Raw genomic sequence first — 25772 nt, 5'->3', positions numbered from 1 at the left:
GGGGGTGGGGAGGTGGAGAGCTGCAGTCACAGAATGATGAGAGGGTCAGGCAGGACCAATGGAGGGAAATATGGTGAGTGTGGACCAGATTGTGAGCAGCCATGAACACCAGGGCTGGACTCTGCTCCACAGTCAATGGGGAAGGTTCTAGAAACTACTTCTAATAAGGGTGATGGCTCCAGCAGGAGTTTAGAGAATGGGTTAGATGAAGATAAGTAAGGAAGATACTGCAGTGTCCTCTGAGAGAGAAGAGGGGACCTGGAATGAAGATGTAACAGCCGGCTGAAGAGTTGGGGCAACGTCAGTTACCCCTGGGATGGACTTGACAGGGGTGGCCGAGTCGATGTGGGCACGGGAGAGGTATCAAGGCAAGGATGGCTTCCAGGTCTTTGGCTGGGGCAACTTCATGGATATTCTGTCATTCACCAAATCAAAGCAGGGGCAATTTAGAGACTGGGATTTGAGGAAGGAAGAGAACATGAGGGTAGTTATAAGCCCATTAAGTTTGATGGGTTAGCTGTGAGCTATTACATGGCATCCAAGTGGAGGTGGCCAACAAGCAGAGGAGAGTGCAGGGTGGCAGCGTGGGGCTGAGCACTAATACAAGGAGGCTAATCCAAGAGAAACAGAGAGAAGGTCAAGGACACTCTCATTAGTGAAAACACTGCATCTTGAATCCTGTCTCCTTATTCCAAGTTAAGTGGTCTCCATTTCCAAACACCAGTGAAAAGCAAGCTTTACTGTCTTCCAATGGTGGTTAAGATAATGTTTTAAAATACCTAATTGATTAATTCATCCATGCTCACAAAAGTCCCGGAAGCCTTTTCTTGATCCTCAGCCCAGATAGCAAACTTATCCCACCCAACAATAAAACAACCACCACAAAGACGTAACTGTAAATCTCACAAACCATTCTCCAAGACAGACACACCTCCCCTAGCTGCAAATTGCACAAAAGGAGCCACACTCTAAGTAAAAGGAGAACTGAAGGGGTCACAAGTAGAGGAGAGTGTGAGATAAGATACCTAATCTGCGAGGATCAGGTAGCATTCGTTGACAGCAATAAGGTGCCCCATGGGTGTCATCACCCAACAAGCCACCCATCAATTGTGCAGATGCAGAGTTGTCCATTCCCCTCTTATTCACTGGCCCATGGCACACTTAAAACCCTGTGAATAAAGATATGGCCTGAATACCTATAGATATCCTCCATAGGATGGTGGTAACATTTTGGAAACCTTCCAGAGCTCTCCATACATGAAACCAGATGAAAATCTCCCATAGACATTGGATAGGGACTAGGAATTTCACAGCTATAATGCATTCTTCAAAAAAATGCATGAGGAATTTCCCTGGAGAAGAATTTAAGCCATCTCTCTGACTAAGATGACCTATAATTCAGATTTTTCCTTCCATATAAATGAAGAGCTTTTCCCCTATCCTGGTCAAACCCAGGACTTAAAATTTTGAGATGTTCCATAACTTAGACATATCAAGGCAATTTATGCACAGTGCAGTTTCATCACATGCCAACGTGGGTGCCCAGAGGTTTTCCTGGAAGAAACAGGTGCCAATGCTGTCCTTACTGGCCCCAGTTAGCACAGCTGCCTTCGGTCTGTTTAGGACTCTCAACCAAGAGTCTATTTCCTTAGCCTCTATACAGGGTGAATTTGTTTTCTCATTACTTCTGCTGTATTATTTCACTCCCTCCAGGCACAAGTCACCATTACAGATAAACCATTTTTGTCTGAGTAGAGGAAATTGAATTGGGCTACATTAATAAATGGAGCTCCATTTTTTTTTCCATATTTCCCAACAGCTTTACAACTGGTATTAAGAATCAGGCATCTGTGTCTCTCTGTTGGGAAAAATCCAGGCTCTTCTGGAACTATGGACTCCTTATGTTGCTGCTCTGTAACCAAGGAGCTAGAGGCATCAAGCCTCAGTCCTTTACCCAGCACAGCAGCCCGGAGCCTCTCTCTCTTGCACTTTAATTACATGCTCAAGATGAGAAACACAAAGGGCCAAGAAATGCAAGAAAAATGTCTAGCCACTCTATACCACTTTACAGTTTTGTAAAGCTACAATAAGAGACATTCATATATTTAATTTGGTGGGAGGTAGGAGAATGAAAGATACTTTTGTATATTTATGTGATTAATAATGTATATATCTTAAAATTGTGACTGACTTCACTTTGTGTGATAGTCTCTAGGTCCATCCACGTCTCTGCAAATGGCACAATTTTGTTCCTTTTTATGGCTGAGTAATATTACATTGAATATATGTACCACATCTTCTTCATCCATTCCTATGTTTATGGACATTTAGGTTGCTTCTGTGTCCTGGCTATTGTGAATAACGCTGCAGTGAACACTGAGGTGCATGTATCTTTTGAACCGTGGTTTTCTTCAGATATATGCCCAGGGTTGGGATTGCTGAATCATATGGTAGTTCTATTTTTAGTTTTTTAGGGAACCTCCAAACTGCTTTCCATAATGGCTGTGCCAGTTTACATTCCCATCAACAGTGTAGGAGGGTTCCCTTTTCTCCACACCCTTTCCAGCATTTATTGTTTGTTTTTTTATGATGGCCATTCTGACCAGTGTGAGGTGATGCCTCGTTGTAGTTTTGATGTGCATTTCTCTAATAATTAGTGATGTTGAGCATCTTTTCATGCGTTTGTTGACCATCTGTATGTCTTCTTGGCAGAAATGTCTATTTAGGTCTTTTGCCCATTGATTGGGCTGTTTATTTTTTTTTGATATTCAGCTGGATGAGTTGTTTGTATAGTTTGGAGATTAATCCCTTGCATTTGCTTTATTTGCAAATATTTTCTCCCATTCTGAGGGCTTTTTGTCTTGTTTATGGTTTCCTTTGCTGTGTAAAAGCTTTAAGCTTAATTAGGTCCCATTTGTTTGTTTTTATTTTCATTACTCTAGGAGGTGAGTTGAAAAAAGGTTTTGCTATGATTTATGTCATGGAGTGTTCTGCCTATGTTTTTCTCTAAGAGTTTTATAGTGTCGGGCCTTATAGTTGGGTCTTTAATCCATTTTGAGTTTATTTTTTTATAGGTCAGAAAGAGAAAAATGAGTATTGTATAATATCGCTTATATGTGGAATCTAGAAAATGACACAGATGAATTTATTTGCAAAGCAGCAACAGAGACACAGACATAGAGAACAAAAGTATGGATACCAAGGGGGAAGGAGGAGTGGGATGAATTTGGATTGAGATTGTCATACATCCACTACTATCTTATAAGAGAGATAACTAATAAGAACAGAGAGCTCTACTCAATGCTCTGTGGCGACCTAAATGGGAAGAAAATTTTAAAAAAAGAGGATTTATGCATATGTATAGCTGATTCACTTTGCTGTACAGTAGACACTAACCCAACATTGTAAAGCAACTATAATTTAATAAAGATAAATAAAAAATTAAAATTGTAGGGGACTATTTAATGTCACAGAGATATGTTATATTTTAAGTGAAAAAGCGGATTACAAAACAGTATATCTAGTGTATTCTGATATTTATTAAAAATATATAAATGGATTATATACATTCATACCACAATTATTTTTGACTTTTTATACTGTTCATGGGGTTCTCAAGGCAAGAATACTTGAATGGTTTGCCATTCCCTTCTCCAGCGGACCATGTATAGTCAGAACTCTCCACCATGACCTGTCTGTCATGGGTGGCCCTGAATGGCATGGCTCATAGCTTCACTGAGTTACACAAGGCTGTGATCCACGTGATCATTTTGATTAGCTTTCTGTGGCTGTGTTTTTCATTCTAAAGGCTGTAGGATTTTAGTTCTTGCTTCTTGGTTTTTCTAGTAGTCATGTACAGATGTGAGAATTGGACCATAAAGAAGGCTGAGCACCAAAGAACTGATGCTTTTGAACTGTGGTACTGGAGAAAACTCTTGAGAGTCCTTTGGACAGCAAGGAGATCAAACCAGTCCATCCTAAAGGAAATCAACCCTGAATGTTCATCAGAAGGACTGATGCTGAAGCTGAAGTGCCAATACTTTGCCACCTGATGCAAAGAGCTGACTAATGGGAAAAGACCCTGATACTGGGAAAGATTGAAGGCAAAAGGAAAAGAGGGAGGCAGAGGATAAGATGGTTAGATAGCATCACTGACTCAACGGACGTGAATTTGAGCACACTCCAGGATATAGTGAAGGACAGGGAAGCCTGGTCTGCAGTCCATGGTGTCACAAAGAGTTGGACATGACTTAGTGATTGAACAAAAACAAAGAATACCATAGTTTGAACATAGGGGATTTCAGATTCCTTTTAAATTTTGGATTTGTGGCTTCTGTATTTTCCAAATTTTTTACAATGATGACTATATATATACTATGACTTTTGATTTCAGATTAAAAACAAAAACAGAACAAAACATGTTTGACTTCTGGCAAACCCTAATCCTAGAAAATCATTCTCCTTATAGACTTTCTTTTACATAAACAAAGGCTGTCCTAGCTGCATTTAGAATTCATTCATTCATTTGTTCACTAATTTGGCAAGCATTAATTTAGCTCCTACTGTGTATCAGAACATCTCTAAGTGGTGGGTATAATGTGGGGATAAGGCAAGCAAAGTTTTTGTTATCATGGAGCTGATGTTTTAGTTAAGGAAGACAGTCAACAAACAGGAGGACAAATAAATAAATTAGAAAGTGCTTAAAAGTGCTAAACACTCTGATGAGAATCAAACAGGGTGGTGGCATAAGAGAGAACAACTGGTTCTCTCTTAGGTTTAGAGAACCACTCAGAATTGGGTACTTAGGGTTTCCAGGGAGCTGAAACTTGAGGTAAGACTTAAAGAAACAGCCAATCATGCAAAGATCAAAGGAGACGCCCTTCTAGGTAGATATATCGGCTGTTCAAAGACCCTGTGGTGGCCACAAACTAAGAGGACCAGCGTGGTAGGAACACAGAGATTCAAGAGGAAAGCAGTAGAAAATGGTCTAAGGGAGAGTAGAGGGCCAAGCATGAACCTCAGAGGCCAAAGTGAAGAGCTCAGATTTGAACTTAACTAGATACAAGTTCCAGTTGTGACAAGCACCCTGGCTGCTGTGTGGAAAACATGGGTGGGGGCAGGGGGCCAGTGGAGAAGCAGAGCTATTGTTATCTCCTGAGGGAAACAAGAGTGCCTGCAGCCAGCATGATGCGGAGGCCATGATTCCGGGGTGTATTTGAAAGTGAATAGGATTTTGCTGATGGATCTGACAATTTTGTATTTCATGACACACCACTGGCCAGTGGGAGAAGATTAACCAGAGAAGATGGGCATTTAAAATCAGACCCATCTACTCAAGATGGGGCCAGTGCTGGGAAAAGTGTTCTGGGGAAGAACAGAAGATTGCCCTGAGAGACGTGAGACAGGACGGGAGCTGCATGCAGGCTGTCTACCAGCAAAGCATGGTCCAGCCCCAGGGAGATGGGCCGTCAAGGCCCTGGAGGCGTAGACTACCAGGGCTACCACCAGGGCTGGGACTAAGGAAGAGAGCAAGGCTGGCGCATGGACTGGGAGAAGACCAGGCAGGGTGTAAGAGAAAGCAAGACTCACATCCTGTGCCACAGAGCTGGGCTTCATCTTATTCATCCCCTCGCAGAGTAGGGTGGGATTGGCCCTGGAGTCAGGGGTGGAGCTAAGCCTGCATTTAGAGACCAAATCACACAGCTGTAGCAGAGGGGCTCAGGCAGGAACTGACGAGCCCAGAGATCACAAGAGCCGTTTTCTTTTTTCTAACATGGATACTCCTTCCTTTAATGGCAAAATCCAGTCTGTGTTCAGGTTATCATGTGGGTCATCCTCATAACCCTGTTTATTTCTCTTTCAGCCAGAGCATTGACCCATTTAAATTTTTTTTTTTTTGTGCTAAAGTGGAGATTGGGGGATTAAAAATTTTCAAATTGGACTTTTCTAGGAGACATTAAAGGATGTGAGGGCTCTTTTAAGTGAGGAAGTGTTCATTTTATATTCCCTTTTAAGCTAGTTGCTATTAATTTTCAATTTCATGCTGGAAGTTTACAATTTACAAAAGAGAAAAAAAATGTAACCCTGCTTTTATAGATCATTGTGCTACGTGCTTACTGTTTCATTAACCACATTAAAAAAGATATTTATACTTTTTCTTTTCTGAGGTAATGATGAATGATCCAAAAACATGTCATTAAGAAGAGCGGGAATGTGGGAAAGCAACAGTGAAGGACAGAGTGTGGAGGAAACTTAGAAGCCATCTCACCTTGTTTTTAAAAGAGGAAATAAGATCCAGGTACTGCCAGTGTCCAGCATGTTCCAGAGAAGAAGTAAATACTTATCAAGTGAATGAATGAACTCCAGCCCTCTAAAATCTCTATCCAATGCTCTTTCTACTACCAGAGGATCCCCACTAAGGCTGTGTCCTGCATACACTCAGAAAGTAGAGTCCATCTCACTCCTGGGCATATATCTGAACAAAAATATTATTTGAAAAGATGCATGCACCCATATACTTATAGCAGCACTATTCGTAACAGTGAAGACATGGAAACAAGCTAACTGTCCATCAACAGATGAATGGATGAAGACAATGTGGTACACACGTAAATGTAATGTAATGGAATGGAATACTATTTGGCCATGAAAAAGAATGAAGTAATTCCATTTGCAGCAACATGGATTAACCTAGGGATTAGCATACTAAGTGAAATAAGTCAGACAAAGAGAGACAAATACCATATGATATCAGTTATATGTGGAATCTGAAATATGGCACAAATGAACCTACCTACAAAACAGGCTCGCAGACATAGAGAATAGACTGGTGGTGGAGGGCAGGATGGATTGGGAGTTTGGGATTAGCAGATGGAAACTATTATATGTAAGATGAATAAACAACAAGGTTCTACTGTACAGCCCAGGGAACTATAATCAGTGTCCTGTACTAAACCAGAATGGGAAAAATATGAAAGCTAATATATATATTAATGAATAACCTTGCTGTACAGCAGAAATTAGCAACACTGTAAATCAACTATACTTCAGTAAAATAAATTTTAAAAAAAGAATGTGAAGGATGTTGAAACAATAACAACAGCGACAAAAAGAGAGTCCAGCACTCGTGTAAATTGGGAACTCTGGGCAACCGCAGAACAAGTCAGCAAGAGTGACACAGCACCTGCCGAAGAGCTTGGCGAAAGTCTAGACTCTGTTTGGGTGACTCACCCTGGTTTACTAGCGTGGAAGACTGAAAGTATGTAAAATGGCATGTCACCACTGTAACTAGAGCAGATAGATCTCACATCTATTTTAGGAATCTGCGGTTTTGGCGTGAACAGGGATTTCAGAGTTTCAAAAACAAGCCCTTCATTTTATTCTTGGTGGACTCATCTGTAAGATCTAGAGCAGCTATAGCCAAACCTAATTTTTGGGGAATATGTTTGCTCATACTTAAGTACAAAATGAGTATTTATAAATCAGATACATGTACAGCTGTCAATTCTTTAAAAACTTGTTTCTTTATTTCTGGCTGTGCTGGGTCTTCGTTGCTGCATGGAGTTTTCTCTAGTTGCGGAAGGGGGGCTAATCTCTAGCTGCGGTGCACTTTGCGGTGGCTTCTCTTATGGAGCATGGGCTTTAGGCGTGTGGGCTACAGTAATTGTGGCTCACAGGCTTAGTTGCCCCGTGGCATGTGGGATCTTCCCAGACCACGGATCAAACCCATGACCTTTGCATTGCAAGGTGGATTCTTAACCACTGCACCACCAGGGAAGTCCTGTGTACAGTCTTGATATATTATAACCTTTATAAAATCTACACAATAGAAATTGTTTGAGGAGGTGATAAAAGCTAAATCCCTAGAAGTCTGAATAGTCATTTCCTCCACCCCAGTGGGCCACTGGGGAAACCCATGGTCTGGGAGCTATGGCTCCAGGGCCTCCAGTTCTCCATCAGCCAAACCAAGAGGAAGGCTGCCCTACCTTGCAGGTGGCCTTGATGCACCCCAGTGGACATGCCCAACATCCAGTCTTGTACCAACTAACCAGAGCCTCTTTGCTGAACCCTGCCCATACTGTCCCAGACCTACCTAAAAGAGTGGAACTAGCCTGTACTGCCCAACACTTTCACATAATTGGCATCAGGCCTTAACAGAAGAGGAAGGGAGGAAGGGAGATTCTGTGAGCTGCTGCCTTCATGTCAGCCTGGGTATCATAAAGCGTATTTACTTAACACTCACTACCAATCCGCTAATAAAAGCATGAGAAAATAGAATCCCATGCTGACTATGGAATCCAGAAAATTATAGCCTCTGCTTTCTAATGACACTGGCTTAGCAATATCTTCACTTTTCTTCTCCTGCGGTTTCTTAGAGATGGTGGTGGGAGTGTTTTCTTGTCCAAATGCCAAAGCAGAATATCTTGCCTGTCACAGACCACACTGGCTGTCACAGCTGCGCACGCTGACGCTCTTGCCTGGCTCACATCCCAACCCTCAAGGAGCGCGACTGAATTACTCCATGGGACACTTGACTGATATTTTTTTTTACCCCAGCTGAAGCCTTTAAAGCAATTAAGTATTAATACTTTAGTGCAGCAGCCAAGAGCCAACCTGAGCAGGAGCGGTGATGTGGGAAGCTCCGAATTGAATTGCTTTCACTAATAAGACAAAGATTCTCAGCACAAGACAATGAGTAATTAGAACTAGGCCTGGAGTGAGCTATTCTTTATTTAACAGATTCAGCTTTAAAAATCAGAACATGATTCCCAGAGGGAGACAGCCTTCCTGCACAAAGGCTGTTTGCCCTGCAGCCCAGCTCTATCAGGAATTCTGTTTGGTCGGCACCTCTATCCACAGCCTTCCCACCATGGGGGCCCCGGGGAGGCGATGCTCCCAGTGGGTTGGACATTTCTGAGGAGACATTGGGTCCTGGCAGGCTGTGACTGAACCAAACGCTCAAACCCTGCCTTGAGTATGCAGCAGCTCTTCTTACCACTCACACAAGTTCCCTACACTTACACAGAGTAAGATGTCTCTTTTGATAATTCACTTGATATGATTGAAAACTAAATGCAGTTCCCTAGTTAATGGTTCTGTTTTCACAAGAAGTCGAACTGTTTTAGATGTGTTTGATGTCATGTAAGACACTCAAGCCAGGAATCTGGTAATCAGAACCTGATCCCAAACCCAGATGTACCTAGCTCTGTGACTTTGGGCACACTGTCCTCTCTCTGGGTTTTCTCACCTGTAGATTCCAAAGAAAAGAGACCATGGACTATCAGTCAGTTTGCCAACACTTGGGCTAGAACATCCTTAAGATTCCTTCTAACCTCCAAAAGCTATGAAAAATATTCCTGTCTGCAAGTTCCCATTCTCATTGCGAAAGACCTCAAACCACAGTCCGGGAATTTGACCTTGACATTAGGCAAAAGAACTGAAGAATTTAGAGCTAGGAATCATTTGAGTAGTGCTCAAGTCTTATCTTCTTGTCTTAGAGACGAAGAATATGAGGCTCCCAAAGGTGGATGAGCCGAGACCAGAGCTTGTGTTTCTCTCTGCTGCAAGGCATTAGTGGAGAAACAGAACAGCTATCCACAGCCCTGTTGTGTTTATGCCAAGGAGTAGGATATGTCTTAAAATGAACAATTTAAGGGATTTAGCCAACTACAGAACTGAGGTGATGCACACACTGTTGGCATCGTATGATGTAAAAATTCAAAATCCTGGCAAGATAAAAACACTTAAATTGCATCAGGAACCAAGCATTTAGCTTCCTTCCAGCAATGTAAACACTTCAAATTTCAAAGATCTCTTTCAAGTGAAATGAACTTACGAGTACGTAACTCATCAGAAGATACCAGAAACCAAAGTTCCAAAGATGACAGAAACTCCAAAGAAAAGCACAAAGTGGGGAAGGTGGAAGCCTCGAAGAGCTTGCAAAAGTGAATATGCAGAGCTTGCTCAGGCTTCTATTTCTTCCCCTGAGTTGCTCTCGGCATTTCCTACCCTAGAGGAGTTGCCGACCCAAACTTCTCGAATTCAAAAAATGTGATAAGGAATTCTGAAATTTGGATCTGCAGTTACAAATAAAACCAGAAGCTGACCTCAGCTCTGCTGAGGCTCCTAGCTCCTGTGGAAGCAGGCTTGGTTTGCTCTCTGCTTATTAGCAGTGGGAGACTGGGACCATAACATGGAAAAGTTTGGGAGAGTCCAAACCTGTGCAATGCCAAAAAGATGCTTAAAACAGTATTTTGTGTGAGTTCTAATTCAGGATGTTAACCCATTTGTCCACGTTTGAATTAAGTATGTTCCCAATTCATTGTTTGACCTATAGTTCACTTTATGATACATTTTCATGCACTTATGCTTTCAACATTAAGCAAACAAAGCAGGAATTTTAAAAACTGCACACACAGGATGACTGAAATGGCATTAAAATGGATACGGAAGAAAACTGTTAACACAATGATTGCCTCTAGGAGGTGGGACAATCTGGGAGGTAATTTTTTTCTGCTTATTTATGCCTTTTTGTACTGTCCAGATTTTCTAGAAGATGATGAATTAGTTTTGTAATAAGAAAATACAAACAAACAGGAAACCCCAAATCCAATGGCAGGGACAAGAGCCTGTGCTAACTCATCTGCTATTACCAGGTAGCACTACCTATAAGGGGAAAGGTGAGCCCATTGGATTTATAAACAGTTCCTGGAGTTCGATGAAACGTAAAAAAAATTTCTGATAGACAATTGCATCACTCATAGTGCACATGCTGATATATACCCTAAGCCAAAAGGAAGAAATTACTTAGGACACGGTGGGAAATGGCACGGAGGAGAGACACTAATACACTGAGGAAATCTGTTTCAGCCCTGGCCAGGGAACTCTATAAAGGAACAAAAGAGGGAGAGGAAGTTTCATATCAGATAAGCAGGGAGGAGACCAGACTCAGTAAAGGCAGTGTAAGCATGGCAGCCTTGGGCTGTTAGACATTCCAGCAGTGATGGGATGGGAACAACTGTGTAGGGTATGTGAGGCTCTGCCTGGTATGGTGCAGAAAGACCTGCACTTAGAGAACAGAGTTGGCCCCATGGGTCACCTTTTAAGTGTTAGGGTGGAGTGGGGTGGTCACGAGTATGGCATGCTTGATGGCTGAGAACTGTACTTTTTTGTATGCTCAAAATGCCTTCACAGGTTCACATATAGATGTTTTAGAATTTCAACGGTGCCAACTTAAATCACTTAGGATTAGGGCTAAACACTGTAAATAACCCTTAAAATACCCCATTTTCCCCTCTGCCCACACACAGTCACATCCATGACATATATGTGCATTTATACACACAAACACACACAGAAACAGAGCTAAGGGGTGGCTTGGGAGAATAAATTTTACCATCTACTTAATTCCCATCTATTCTGTGATATAGATACTTTTCTCAACCATATGTAAATGCAGGTTTAAGCCACCATCAAACCAACCACATTGCTACTTGCAAGGCACTCCTTTATGGAAACTTTGGTATCTCCACTGTGCTTCTGTTTTGCCAGCAAGAGGGTGTCAAACATTTTCCATTCTTATTAGTTGTATCTATCAAGAAGATGAAAGCATGGTTTCCTGCCTGTTGAACTATGCCAACTTGTACCATCGCTCTGGTGGACAGCAATGCATTCCCCTTCTCTACCATCATCTTTTTTTCCTTAATGAAAAATACACTCTACTAATAAAACATGCAAGCATTTTGCTCCCTGCACTGTGGGGACCTTATTCATGTGAAAATGTCATTTTCACCTAGAAAAATTCCCATTCTGAAATTTTTCTTCTTTGGAAATTTTCATAAACTCTGAGGGGTACTTTTCAAATGCTTTGCTCTATTCATCTCAAGCTGTCCACAGCACTAATCTACTGGGATCCTGTAACTAAGCAACTTTGGGGTGACACTGAAAACGTTTCTGTTGCTTAGTGATGCCTAGGAACTGATTTTGTTTTTTCTCTACTCAGACACAGCCAGTCTCACAGCTGATCCTCCAGCTGTCGCTTGAGTGGCTTGGGTAACATGTTCTCACCCAGAACACCTCTGAGCTCATCTGGGCAACAGTGTTCTCCCCAGCTATCTTTGGGAATCTTCAAGTTCCAGGAAAAACAGAGACTGTCAGGACTTCCCTGGTGGTCCAGTGGTTAAGAATGCGCCTTGCAAAGCAGGGGACACCAATTTTATCCCTGGTCCAGGAAAATCCCACATGCCACAGAGCAACTAAGCCTGCGGGCCACGATTACTGAATACCTGTGCTCCTCAGCATGCCTTTGCTGCTTGGTTTGGCTCTTGCTGAGACATAAAAAGGGCTAAAGTATCACAACAAGGATAAAACTAAATTCATCACACTGTATCTGCCCAGAAAGAGAGCCCATCCACAAAGGTGGAGGCACCTTTGTTGAAAGCTGTATTCTCTGCCTCTCTTCTCTTTATATATCAGAGATACTTGAATCTATTTAATTATATACTTATCCCTATGGAATATCTAAATTCCACTATCTGATACTCAAAGACAAGACATAGGAAGCAGGATATGACTCAAAAATAGTAACTAAAATATAAAGGTATCAAGAACACAGCTATGTTCCCTGTGGGAATTATAACTTTGAATTTCACAGTTCCATCACTTCATGGGAAATAGATGGGGAAACAGTGGAAACAGTGTCAGACTTTATTTTTTGGGGTTCCAAAATCACTGCAGATGGTGACTGCAGCCATGAAATTAAAAGATGCTTACTCCTTGGAAGAAAAGTTATGACCAACCTAGATAGCATCTAGGTCCGTCTAGTCAAGGCTATGGTTTTTCCAGTGGTCATGTATGGATGTGAGAGTTGGACTGTGAAGAAGGCTGAGCACCGAAGAATTGATGCTTTTGAACTGTGGTATTGGAGAAGACTCTTGAGAGTCCCTTGGACTGCAAGGAGATCCAACCAGTCCATTCTGAAGGAGATTAGCCCTGGGATTTCTTTGGAAGGAATGCTGCTAAAGCTGAAACTCCAGTACTTTGGCCACCTCACGCAAAGAGGTGACCCATTGGAAAAGACTCTGATGCTGGGAGGGATTGGGGGCAGGAGGAGAAGGGGACGACAGAGGATGAGATGGCTGGATGGCATCACTGACTTGATAGACGTGAGTCTGAGTGAACTCCAGGAGTTGGTGATGGACAGGGAGGCCTGGCGTGCTGCAATTCATGGGGTCGCACAGAGTCGCACATGACTGAGCGACTGAACTGAACTGAAGACAATTTTTCTCTCTTCTCTAGATTGGGGAGTTCTTTCTATCTGCTGGACATTGAACAATACTGTTGTTTCTACTTCTTTCCCTTTTGAGTTGATTCTATATCTTGGAAGTTACTATGATTTGCTTGATTTCAAAACCCACAAAGATACTCCATAAAGCAAAACTTCTTCTAGAAAAGAGAATTTTATTAGATATTTACAAGAGCTATTTTGGACTTTTCATGAGAGATACCTATCTGTGACTTTACAGCTGGTGAAAGAATTTCTGTAAAAAAAAGAGAAGTCCAAAATAGCTCTATAAATATCTAATAAATGAAAACCCACTCCAGTACCCTTGCCTGGAAAATCCCATGGACAGAAGAGCCAAGTAGGCTACAGTCCATGGGGTGGCAAAGAGTCAGACATGACTTCACTTTCACTTTTCATAATGCATATGTCTCTTGTCCACACAGTTGTAATGTTAATGACAAGGTTAGTATTTAGCAATGGAACTCCCCTATAGAAAATGAAGCAAAATGTGAGTTTCTAATTAAATGTAATTAAGGGTCCAGGGGAAAGCTTACCCAAGCGCCCGCCCCTACCCCGCCCTTACATCTGGGGCATTCTGATGGCATCAATAGTCTGGTTTCAATACTCTCCATGGTAACTGCTCTTCCAACCTTTATTCCCATCTAGACTTCCATGTCTATAGATGATGCAAAATCACAATCCCAAGCTTGGATTATCTTTTCTCCCCTCCTCTTCTCCCTTAGCCACATCTTCCTTCATTCAATCTTAAGCTAATCCTGATGTCCAGAAAAAGTGATTTCCACTCCAAACAATCTTCCAGGCATATAAGAGGAAGCCCTGAAAAATCACTGGTGATCAGAAACAAAAGCTGCTTTTATTGTGCTTTTGGAAACATACAAAGATAGAGAAGGCACAGAAAAATGTAGACCAGCAACATGGATTCAGGGACCCTTGGGCTAAGAACATTAATTTAGCACAGAGCTTACAGACTGAATTGTTGAGACAGAGCATAAAGGCCGTTATAACAAATCAGTTCAGTTCAGTTCAGTCGCTCAGTCATGTCTGACTCTTTGCAACCCCATGAATTGCAGCATGCCAGGCCTTCCTGTCCATCACCAACTCCTGGAGTTCACTCAACCACATGTCTATTGAGTCGGTGATGCCATCCAGCCATCTCATCCTCTGTCGTCCCCTTCTCCTCCTGCCCCCAATCCCTCCCAGCATCAGAGTCTTTTCCAATGGGTCACCTCTTTGCATGAGGTGGCCAAAGTATTGGAGTTTCAGCTTTAGCATCATTCCTTCCAAAGAGAGGAGCTACCCTACGTCCGAAGTCAGGGGTGGTGGCCAAGAGGAGCTACCCCACGTCCGAGGTCAGGGGCGGCAGCCAGGAGGAGCTACCCCATGTCCAAGGAGTGGTGGCTGTGTGGGCGCAGGAGGGCCGAGAGGAGCCACTCCACGTTCAAGGTCAGGAAGGGCAGCAGTGAGGAGATACCCCTCATCCAAGGTAAGGAGCATCAGCTGCGCTTTGCTGGAGCAGCCGTGAAGAGATACCCCACATCCAAGGTAAGAGAAACCCAAGTAAGACGGTAAGTGTTACGAGAGGGCATCAGAGGGCAGACACACTGAAACCATAATCACAAAAAACTAGTCAATCTAATTATATGGACCACAGCCTGGTCTAACTCAGTGAAACTAAGCCACACCCTGTGGGACCACCCAAGATGGGCGGGTCATGGTGGAGAGGTCTGACAGAAGGTGGTCCAATGGAGAAGGGAATGGCAAACCACTTCAGTATTCTTGCCTTGAGAACCCCATGAACAGTGTGAAAAGGCAAAATGAAAAGATACTGAAAGAGGAACTCCCCAGGTCAGTAGGTACCCAATATGCTACTGGAGATCAGTGGAGAAATAACTCCAGAAAGAATGAGGGGATGGAGCCAAAGCAAAAACAATACCCAGTTGTGGATGTGACTGGTGATAGAAGCAAGGTCTGATGCTGTAAAGAGCAATATTGCATAGGAACCTGGAATGTTAGGTCCATGAATCAAGGCAAATTGGAAGTGGTCAGACAAGAGATGGCAAGAGTGAACATCGACATTCTAGGAATCAGCGAACTAAAATGGACTGGAATGGGTGAATTTAACTCAGATGACCATTATATCTACTACTGTGGGCAGGAAGCCCTCAGAAGAAATGGAGTAGCTAACATGGTCACCAAGAGAGTCCAAAATGCAGTACTTGGATGCAATCTCAAAAATGACAGGATGATCTCTGTTCGTTTCCAAGGCAAACCATCCAATACCACGGTAATCCAAGTCTATGCCCCAACCAGTAACGCTGAAGAAACTGAAGTTGAACGGTTCTATGAAGACCTACAAGACCTTTTAGAACTAACACCGAAAAAAGCTGTCCTTTTCACTATAGGGGACTGGAATGCAAAAGGAGGAAGTCAAGAAACACCTGGAGTAACAGGCAAATTTGGTGTTGGAATATGGAATGAAGCAGGGCAAAGGCTAATAGAGTTTTGCCAAGAGAATGCACTGGTCATAGCAAACACCCTCTTCCAACAACACAAGAAAAGACTCTACACATGGACATCACCAGATGGTCAACACCAAAATCAGATTGTATTCTTTGCAGCCAAAGATGAAGAAGCTCTATACAGTCGGCAAAAACAAGACCAGGAGCTGACTGTGGCTCAGATCATGAACTCCTTATTGCCAAATTATAACAAATGGTTCTTGTTATTATCATGCTATGTCCAAGAGGGGGATAGAGATGTCTCCGGAGGCCACCATTCTTTGTATTTTGTACATTTTCCTTCTACTCATGGAATTTGTGGCATCCAGTTGCCCAGTCCTGATTCCAACCCTGAAAATTCCTTTCGGGGAAAGAGTTATTAAAATCCCTTACACTTCAGTATGAATCAGTTGCTATGACCTCCCCCATGGATATTTGCATGCCCAGTTCAGTTCAGTTGCTTAGTCGTCCCTGACTGTTTGTGACCCCATGAACCACAGCACGCCAGGCCTCCCTGTCCATCACCAACTCCTAGAGTTGACCCAAACCCATGTCCATCAAGTCGGTGATGCCATCCAACCATCTCATCCTCTGTCATCCCCTTCTCCTCCTGCCCTCAATCTTTCCCAGCATCAGGGTCTTTTCCAATGAGTCAGCTCTTCGCATCAGGTGGACAAAGTATTGGAGGTTCAGCTTCAACATCAGTCCTTCCAATGAACACCCAGGACTGATCTCCTTTAGGATGGACTGGTTGTATCTCCTTGTAGTCCAAGGGACTCTCAAGAGTCTTCTCCAACACCACAGTTCAAAAGCATCAATTCTTCGGTGCTCAGCTCTCTTTATAATCCAACTCTCACATCCATACATGACCACAGGAAAAACCATAGCCTTGACTAGATGGATCTTTGTTGGCAAAGTAATGTCTCTGCTTTTTAATATGCTGTCTAGGTTGGTCATATGCCAAGTCATGTTCTTATTATGGGTTGAAGAATTTCCCCCTAAGGAAAGGATTCTTGAATTAAAACTGCAGGTGAAGTTCATCTCTTGGGGACAGAATGACCCACCCTCTTGAAACTGCCCAGTATCCAGATTTTAAATGTCATCATAAAGTTAAGGAAAAGCCTGTTATGTTTGGGTTCATGGTTCTAATAATGTTATCTTATATGAGTTTTTAAAAATTTCCTTTGAAATTAATGAGAGTGAAATTTGCCTCACCAGGTGTGTGCAGCAAGCAGTGGGGTAAGATTCTTCCCTGAAGTAAGTAAAGCCCATACAAATAAAACAAGAAACCTAGAAGCACATATATTATATAATTTACAAATATAACAACTTTGGGGCTGAAATGGACCCTTTATATTTTAGCTTGTATTAAAACTGTCAGACAAGGCCCAGTGGAAAAGGGAATAAGGGCATGTAAAAGCACTGAGGCAGAAAGGGGATGACTAGTGTAGAGATATTTATGAAGAATTTTTTATAACCACTAATATAATTGTGATTATAGCCAAGAACATGCCAGTAGAACTTTCTGGAAGGATGGAGATGGTAGCCATTAGCCATTTGTGGCTACTGAGGGCTGGAAATCTAGCTAATATGGCTGAGGAGCTGAATTTTTTATTTTAGGTAATGATGTTAGTTTTAAATAGCTACACATGGGTGCCTGTTCATGTGCTCAGTCACATCTGACTTTGTGGTCCCATGGACTGTAACTCGCCAGGCTCCTCTGTCCATGGAACTTTCCAGGCAAGAATACTGGAGTGAGTTGACATTTCCCTACTCCAGAGGATCTTCCTGACCCAGGGATTGAACCTGTGTTTCTTGCATCTCCTGCACTGGCAGGCGGATTCTTTGCCACTAGCACCACCTGGGAAGCCCACACGTGGGTAATGGCTACCATACTGGATACAGGTCTAACACCATTACTTCTTTAACATGTAATTTTAGGAATGCTTTGTACCAGTGAACTCTCTCTGGGAGAAACTGATAGAACTCTCAGGATAACACAGCCTTCCAGATGTGAACAGTTTACTTACTAAAAACACAGTTTATGACTCACTTTGACCTCCGCCCCAACACATTACCCAAGGTGCCCAGGATTGATGCCTCCCTCATTCCTCCAGGGTAAGCCTGCAATTGCCGGCCTTTGGAAAGAAGCGTACTTACCCTCACCTGGTGGAAGTTCTTCTTCCTGCTCGCTGGGGGAAGGCAGCAGGGGTTGCAGGGGCTCCATGTTAATGATGAGCTGCTTGTTCAAGGAGTGGGAGCTGCGGCTCTGAGAAATATTTGTTCTGAAAACAGATATAAGCCAGAGGGATCTGGTTTCCATCAGGAACACTGGCCCCTCCGTCTCAGTTGACTACCCAAGCTGGCCCCTGTCTCTAGACTCACACAGTGCATTAGGCCAGTGTTAAAGATGACACACAGCCCTTTTTATCCTTAAGGTCCTGACATGTCTTCTAATGTCCATGTGTGCTAATGCAACACAGTGAAAGAAAATATCTTTCCCCATATGTCCTCAGACTTGTACATGCTGTGTGACAAGACAAGGCATTGAAAAAAGACATGGGAAGCAGAAATACACAAGAGAAGGTATCACTGAACTAGATATGCAGAAAAGTGAATGGAGGGCATGATTCAAAGTAATTTAACAACCACCAAAACCCACAAAAACAAAAACTCTGCCCAGAAGATGGCACAGGCCATCTACAGCTGAGAGTTATTTTGGTGTTGCTGGATGTCCAACATCTACTATTGATATTTAATATTCCCACTCAAATTCACACCCTACTCACCAAGCAGCCACAGAATGCAGCTCCACTTTCTCCTTTTGAAAGGAGAACATGTGTGTTGGTAGCTGCAACAGGGAGCAGATGGCAAAGAAACTGTGCAGGTTGTCTCATCAAAACTATTGGAGGATAGCCAGGCAGCCCATTTACACTGTATGCCCTGACAAAGAGGTGGGTGCCTCTGGTGGGTGTTTCAGCACCCTTCCCACCTCCATATTTCCCGTCCAAACTAACACCAACCCATCCTTCAAAGATGATGTCAAATGTCTCCTTCTTGAAGCCCTCCTGGATTGCCTTTGCCACTAATTCTCTCTTCCCCTTTCTTCTCACTCTAGTGTCCCTTCTTTCACAACTCAAATTTATTATATTTGTTGCCCTGTAATTACTGGTGTATTAATCAGCCCCACCTTTTCTAAGGCAGAGACTGACCTATCCATTCTCATGTGCCTTTTAGCACCTCTCTTGCCATCTTGTTAAGGGGTGCTCAGTTTGAAACTGAAGCAAACTTGGCATTAAGTTGGCCTTTCAGACTGGCATGGGTGTTCTCCAGGCTAGTTGATGGGATTGCCTTAATAGCCTAGGCATTTCTGTTAGGCATTGGGGCCAGACAGAGAAGAAGCTGGTAGCATCTAGAGTTAAAAGCTGCCACTGGTTGAAAAGGAAATTTATAAGGACTTGCTTAACCATGGAGTTCTTGTCTTCATTATCTCATTCTACAATCCTTTATTTTGCAGCTGATATCTATGTATCATTCTGGAGAACCATGGTCCTCATCCTAAACTACTCACTCCCCAGAACCATGATTTTCAAACTTTTTGGACCGAGACTCACATTACAGAAATACATTTGATATCATCTCTCTGCACACACACCAGGCCAGGTGGCGCTAGTGGTGAAGAACCTGCCTGCCAATGCAGAAGACATAACAGATGCAGGTTCAATCCCTGGGTTGAGATGATCCCCTGGAGACGGGCATGGCAACCCACTCCAGTATTCTTGCCTGGAGAATCCCATGGACAGAGGAGCCTGGTGGGCTACAGTCCATAGGGACGCAAAGAGTCAGATGCTACTGAAGCTACTTAGCACACATGCACACCCTACACACACATGCACACACTTCCTGCAGGAAGACATAGCTAAAGGGTTTCTTGTAACAGCAGTAGTCTTGCTATGTGTGAGACTCTATGTTTTACTTTCCATCCTACTTCATATCGTTTAAAGCCCTGGTCTTGGGCACTGTTTTCACTCCATGAGTCTGTAGTGTAGAAAAGCACACATCTCATGGGAGACGGCCAAGGGTCCAGGGGGACAGCAGAAAGGGGCACCTGATCTTGCTGTGAGTGAGGGGAGAGCCAGGAAAGACCTCCCAGGGAAGGTAATGTCTGATAAGTGCTGGCAGGTGCAGTGGTCTATAGGAAAAGGAGGGGAAGCAGGGATTCCTCACAGGGGAAGAAAGGATGGGAGGAGTAAGAGGAAGATTAAAATCACCAGGAGCGAAGGCTTCTTTTACTGTAAAGGGTTCTTTTTTTCTCTTCTTTTTTTGAGATTTTCATGGGATTTCTGTCAGCCCTGTGGCTTTCATGACTGCAGTCTTAGTTCTGCAAAGCACATGTTGGGTGTGCAGACTATCTGGTTTTCTGACCTCTGAAAAGCCCGTTTTGTGTTCTTGCACAAACTAATTCCGGATCATCCATCTCTGAACACGCATGCCAGCTGAACTGACAAAGGTTCTCCTCCTCCAGAAATCACACTGTAGATCACAACCAGGAGGGACCCATAGCGAGCCTTTAGGGAGGCTCTTCTTTTCCCTATCAGGTGAGTTTCTGTGCTGTGGCCCCTCACTCTCAGAGGCCACCTGCCAGCACACTCTGCCAAAGTGCCAGACCTGCTTTGCAGCCTACTCATGAGCATTCTCCATAGAACAGTTTCTGAGTGAAACTGCTGTAAGGATTCTATTGAGAAGGGAAGTTTCCTTCGGGAACTGAAAGTGTGTTCTAAGAGTGGCTTCAAAAAATGATGGCATAACATCGAGCAACAAATACAAGGTTTGTGGAGTTAAGGCCACCACTCCTTGGAACAAAAGGAAGTGCTGGCCTGTGAGCAAAAGCTCCATCTGAAGAGACTTCAATGTGAACGTGTCTGTCAGATTCTAGCATCCCATTTTTGGATGAGCAGTGATAACAAGAATATCACCACCTCATTTTTATTGCACTTCATAATTTTAATGCCCATAAGAAAACCTAGAAGTCGAGGAGGGATACATGAATCTCATTGTATAGATGAACAAACTGATGATCTGAGACACTGAGTTATGCAGGACATATACCACAGCAACAAAGCCAAGATTAGACCCATTCATGACTCCTCGCTTGTTGCTCATTTCAGGAATGAGTGCTGTTTTTGGGAATCCCTTGGTGGAGGCTCTATGGCCAGGTGGTTTAAGGAGTTGAATCTGAACTCTGAGCTACAGCCCTCTACTTCAGTGGGCCCTGGAATGGGCAGGTAATTCTCACCAAGTAGCCAGCTGATAGAGTTTCATCAGCTGAAAGATCTTGTCATCAGCAAAGATCAGTGAGCTAACATGAGAGTGAGCATCTTCTCTTTTTGAAGAAAAGAAAAATCCCAAGACAGTGTTTTCAGTCTGCATCTGTTTCTCTATGTCACACATGTATCAACAGAAGTGGAAGTCCAAGAACTGGCTATACTTTGAAAAGGAGAATCTCAAGGGAGAGGGAAGAAAGCTAAGTGAAGTCTTACTGTCACTGTTCTAGATGAGCAGAGCTCCTCGAGCCCTGCCAGAGAAAGAGCTCACTACTATGCTCTCACTTTTGACAGCCGCTGCAAAGAGGTCAAAAACAATTCGAAAATACGATAATTGTTCCAGAGAAACAACTTCCTGCCCTGCAGCCAGCTACTGGGAAGGAACAAGAAGTGGCTGCTGAAAGTGGCACACGTCACCCTGGCTCTGACCACAGTGCTGCTTCTTGGGAGGGCGAGGTCCCCAAGGCAGCACCACAGACAGATCTCAAGTCTCAGAAAATTAGAAGTAAAGCCGTCATCCCATACTCCCAGTGCATACATCCATTCAACAAATGTCTACTGACCTACTTTGACCAAGCGTTGTGTAAAGTGGTGGGTAAGATGGAGGTAACCAAGATAGGCCCAAGCCTTGTCCTCCCAGAGCGTACTTGGTATCATTACCTTAAACAAGTTCTTCCTTGTGATGTCAGAGGTTTGAGAGATACTGCCAAAGAACTGAGGGCCGGAAAGGCCTCCTTTCACAAACATGTAAGAGAAGGGAGAGGAAGAGCGAGAAAGAGCATGCGAATCAGGGCTGAAAGGGCCTATAGAGCCTTGGTTGCAGTAATATTCTGGGAGATTTTAGGAGATTCCAGAAAAGAAAAACTATAAATTGAATTGATGGATGTCTCATTTCTCATCTGCTCTGGTGGATCAGTCCACTCCAGGAAAAGCTTTTCACTAGGATGAATCTGAGTCCTCCACCACCTCCACCACCAGTAATCTAGAGTCTGGCTATTCAAAAGTGCAAACCATGAACTAGCCACATGGCCATCATCTGGGAGCACATTAGAAATGCCAGATTCACAAATTGGAATCTGATTTTAACAGGAACCCTAGATGATCCCTGTGCAAGGTACAGTTTAAGAAGCCTTGATCTAGGAAGGCTTGATTCTCACAAATGATGCAAATGTAAATTTAAAAGACAAATGTTTTAAAATATTCTTTCCTGATAATAGCAGCCCACTCCAGTGTTCTTGCTTGGAAAAATCCCATGGACGGAGGAGCCTGGTAGGCTGCAGTCCATGGGGTCGCTAAGAGTCGGACACGACTGAGCGACTTCACTTTCACTTTTCTCTTTCATCCATTGGAGAAAGAAATGGCAACCCACTCCAGTGTTCTTGCCTGGAGAATCCCAGGGACAGGGGAGCCTGGTGGGCTGCCATCTCTGGGGTTGCACAGAGTCGGGTACGACTGAAGTGACTTAGCAGTTCCTGATCTCATTAACCCTCTGTAGACAGTAACTATGGGCTTTTGGAAAACCTTGCATATTTGGAGTAGGTCTTTCTGAAAGTATACCGTTAAAAACATTTTCCTACTTTGTGTTTGTGCCTTCAAGGGGGTTCCCCAGAATCGAGTATTTCTTTTAAGATCAAACACTCATGCTTCTAAGCTGGAAGAATAAAGCCCAAGCTGAGCCCCTGGGGTAGGTTTGCCTCCCAGCTTCTAGGAGAATGCAGAGGCTTTCTAGACAGCAGATGCTGCAGAGAAAAGAGCACAGGACTCAGGGGCACAACACTGGAGTTCTAGGCTTACTTGTGCCACCAAAATATTTATGATCTCAGACAAATCATTTAACTTCTCCAAGACTCAAGTTCCCTTATGTGTAAAATCGAAACATTGAACCAGGTGATCCCTGAGGTCTTTCTAGACCAAAGAATCTGGAAACATTCCAATGATATGTCCTACTATTTCTTCTTTTTTTTTTTGTTTCTGCTTCACTGAGTAACCACAATTGGAAGTAGAGGAGGAGCTATAAAAAGGCTATTTTTTAAAAAAATGACCATTGTCATGAACAGGTAAACTCTAAGACTTTCACAGGCATTGCTCCAAGGGGGCCCAGCTGGGGCGCCCCTGATTCCCTCGTTCTACAGTTTTCTCCTGCTTCTTAAAGCAGGAGAGACTGCTTTGCAGACTTGCATGTGACAGCTTCCCATGTGTTGTTTAGTTGCTAAGTTGTGTCTGACTCTTTGCAACCCCATGGACTGTAGCACTCCAGGCTTCCCTATCTCACAAAACGTGGTTCCCTGCAATGGCAAACCACGTCGATAATCTTGCCTTGAGAACTCCATGAACAGTATGAAAAGCTTCCCACTGGATCACCCCAAACCAAGAACGAATTATTCTCTGTACACATCTGCACCAGATTTCATTCTGACTGCAGTTCTGTTCGCCTGTGTGGGTGCCCACGCTGGCTGGCTTAGCTACACTTCTGAGAGACCGTGGCCTCCTCCTGCCTGACTGCCGCAAGGACCAGTTGAGAGGTACCCAGCTCACTGGATCACCCTGGAGATAGAAGAGGCTGAGCAAAAAATCTGAGCATAAGGGAGAATCCAAGTTCAAAGGTGGGGAAGGAAGGACTGGTGCCCACCAGTGTGTGAAAACTTCCTAAAGAATATATCTTATGATGATCTTGCCTTCAAAATGAGGAAAATCAGGATGAGAACTTCCAGTTTTAGATATGGAGCATACTTGAAGTTTAGGATGTACAATGATCTGTGTAAACTGTGGTGATAAGAGGTCCAGCATAGTTAAGAGAATATTTATTATTCCCCAGAATTACATATATTGCCATGTTAACAGAGAAGCACACCCTTGTCCCGATAATGACTAAGTTCTTCATTCCTCTGAGTGGCTTTGGGGAGTTAAAGGTCTGATGAGCGATGGGCACCCTACCCCCTCATGTGCAATAGTCTAGGAGGAGTTGGGCCAGTGGGAACTGGCCACGAGTGATGAACAGAGGCAAGGGCAGAGAGCATTTCTAAGAGGACAGAATGAGGGACTCAGTCAGGGGACAGCCCAGCTCACCCACGCCTCGCGCACTTCCTGCTTGTTCATGTGATACTCCAGGCCAGATCAGGGCAATGACTCCCTGCAGAGCCGGTAACTCAGAATGGAGCCCGGCCAGACCTGTCTGAGTGAGACCCGGGGGATGATGGGAGTGCCTGGAACCGGGGCTGAAAACAACACAGGGCCAGGCAGCTAGTGCCCTTGCTCCCTTCATTGTTCTAGTGGATTTGGCGAAGTCTGCCTTGAAACCCTCCTGTCCACCCAGAAACCTCCCAGAGCCCTAGGGACTACCCCAACTCACCTGTGCACCTCTGGGGGTTCTCTCTGGATTTTGGAGCTGGCTTCTACCACCTCTTTGGCAACTTTACCGCTGCAAAAAAGACAGAAACACGGTGTCTGTGCACAGATGCTCAGAGTGGAAGGGGAGGGGTGTGTGCACTTTTTTTTTTTAAACTTCACAGTGGTCTGAACCAACTCTTAAGAATCCATGCCTTCTCCTCCTCCATGAGGGGATATTACTACAGAGTTAGAGAGATCCTGTGGGCATAAGACATGAGCGGAAAGGGAGTCTCCAAACTGGGATATGGCCCAAACTGCACTGATTTACAAGTATCAGTACCATATTCCAACATCAAAGGCTGTGCCCAGGCCAACCCCATCATCGAAGTGGAACCGTGGGTACCCACCTATATCGAAATCTACTTCCTTTAAAAAATATCTTGCTGCTTGACACTGTCTTGATCTGACTGGATTTTGCATACCTGTAAGAAAAAGCAGAGCAGAGGTGGTATGACACTGCAAAGTCCAAGCGGAACATGCTGTAATGTGTGGTAATCGGATATTTCTGACTGCCAAGAAACAGATACGTTATACTGTTATCTCTCTCTCTTACACACACACACACACACACACACACACACCTGAAAGAAATGTTTCTTTCACCATGTATGTTGCAATCTGGTCTTTTCTATGTGATCTCTTTTCATTATTGTATATGCTGTTGGTGACCCACACATTTGGTATCATAATCTATTACCAGGTCATGATCTGCAAAAAGGATCAGGCAATACTGATGATCAGCAGGGATTCTTTCCCAGTTTCTGTTGTAGTGACAGGAAGAGGGTGGGCTCAGGCAGAGGGCATCATTACAGTTTTTTGCTGGGCAGACTTTCTTGCCTGGAGCTATGCCAGCACTGCAGCAGAAAGCGGTTCCTTGGTGACACAGGTCATGCCCCATGTCACATAGAACTCACCTGCTGTGTATTTTCTGGGAGATGGCACAGGGGCCTATGTCACCATGGAAATGATCCCTGGTTTCTGAGTATTAACACGGGTTAAGTCACCATGACCTAGTGCCCTTTAAAAGAAACCACACCAGTCGATGACTAAGATACACGAGGAACAGAAGCCCAGCCAAGCCCTGATTCAGCACCTCTGAGCCCTTCCCATAAATACGAACAAAATACCACCACTCTGAAAGAACAATTCAGAACATGTGCAGTCCAGAGGCCACACACGGGGCATTTGATTCCTATGATACCTCAGTATACCTCAAAGTCAGACACCTTGAGCCTAATGCGGTTAAACCCAACAAATTAG

General features: G+C 43.7%; 1 protein-coding gene across 8 annotated transcripts in view; it reads right to left on the bottom strand.

Annotated features, from left to right (window-relative positions):
• The window catches only part of FRMD3 (FERM domain containing 3), a 352790-nt gene that overhangs the window by 54385 nt on the left and 272633 nt on the right, over positions 1 to 25772 (bottom strand). For 5 of the 8 annotated variants that reach the window (XM_069575856.1, XM_069575860.1, XM_069575864.1 and 2 more), the window contains 3 exons: positions 24860 to 24934; positions 24475 to 24543; positions 17962 to 18086 (listed from right to left, as the gene is read on the bottom strand). In XM_069575856.1, coding sequence (XP_069431957.1) covers positions 17962 to 18086; positions 24475 to 24543; positions 24860 to 24934 — 269 coding nt within the window. The remainder of the gene's footprint in view (positions 1 to 17961; positions 18087 to 24474; positions 24544 to 24859; positions 24935 to 25772) is intronic. The other 3 variants (XM_069575862.1, XM_069575857.1, XM_069575863.1) reach the window with 1 other exon arrangement.

The sequence above is a fragment of the Ovis canadensis genome, chromosome 2 (genome assembly GCF_042477335.2).
Source record: "Ovis canadensis isolate MfBH-ARS-UI-01 breed Bighorn chromosome 2, ARS-UI_OviCan_v2, whole genome shotgun sequence".
Classification (NCBI taxonomy): Eukaryota; Metazoa; Chordata; class Mammalia; order Artiodactyla; family Bovidae; genus Ovis; species Ovis canadensis.
The sequence above is the reverse complement of the archived record's forward strand: the minus strand, read 5'-3'. Positions and strand labels throughout refer to the sequence as shown.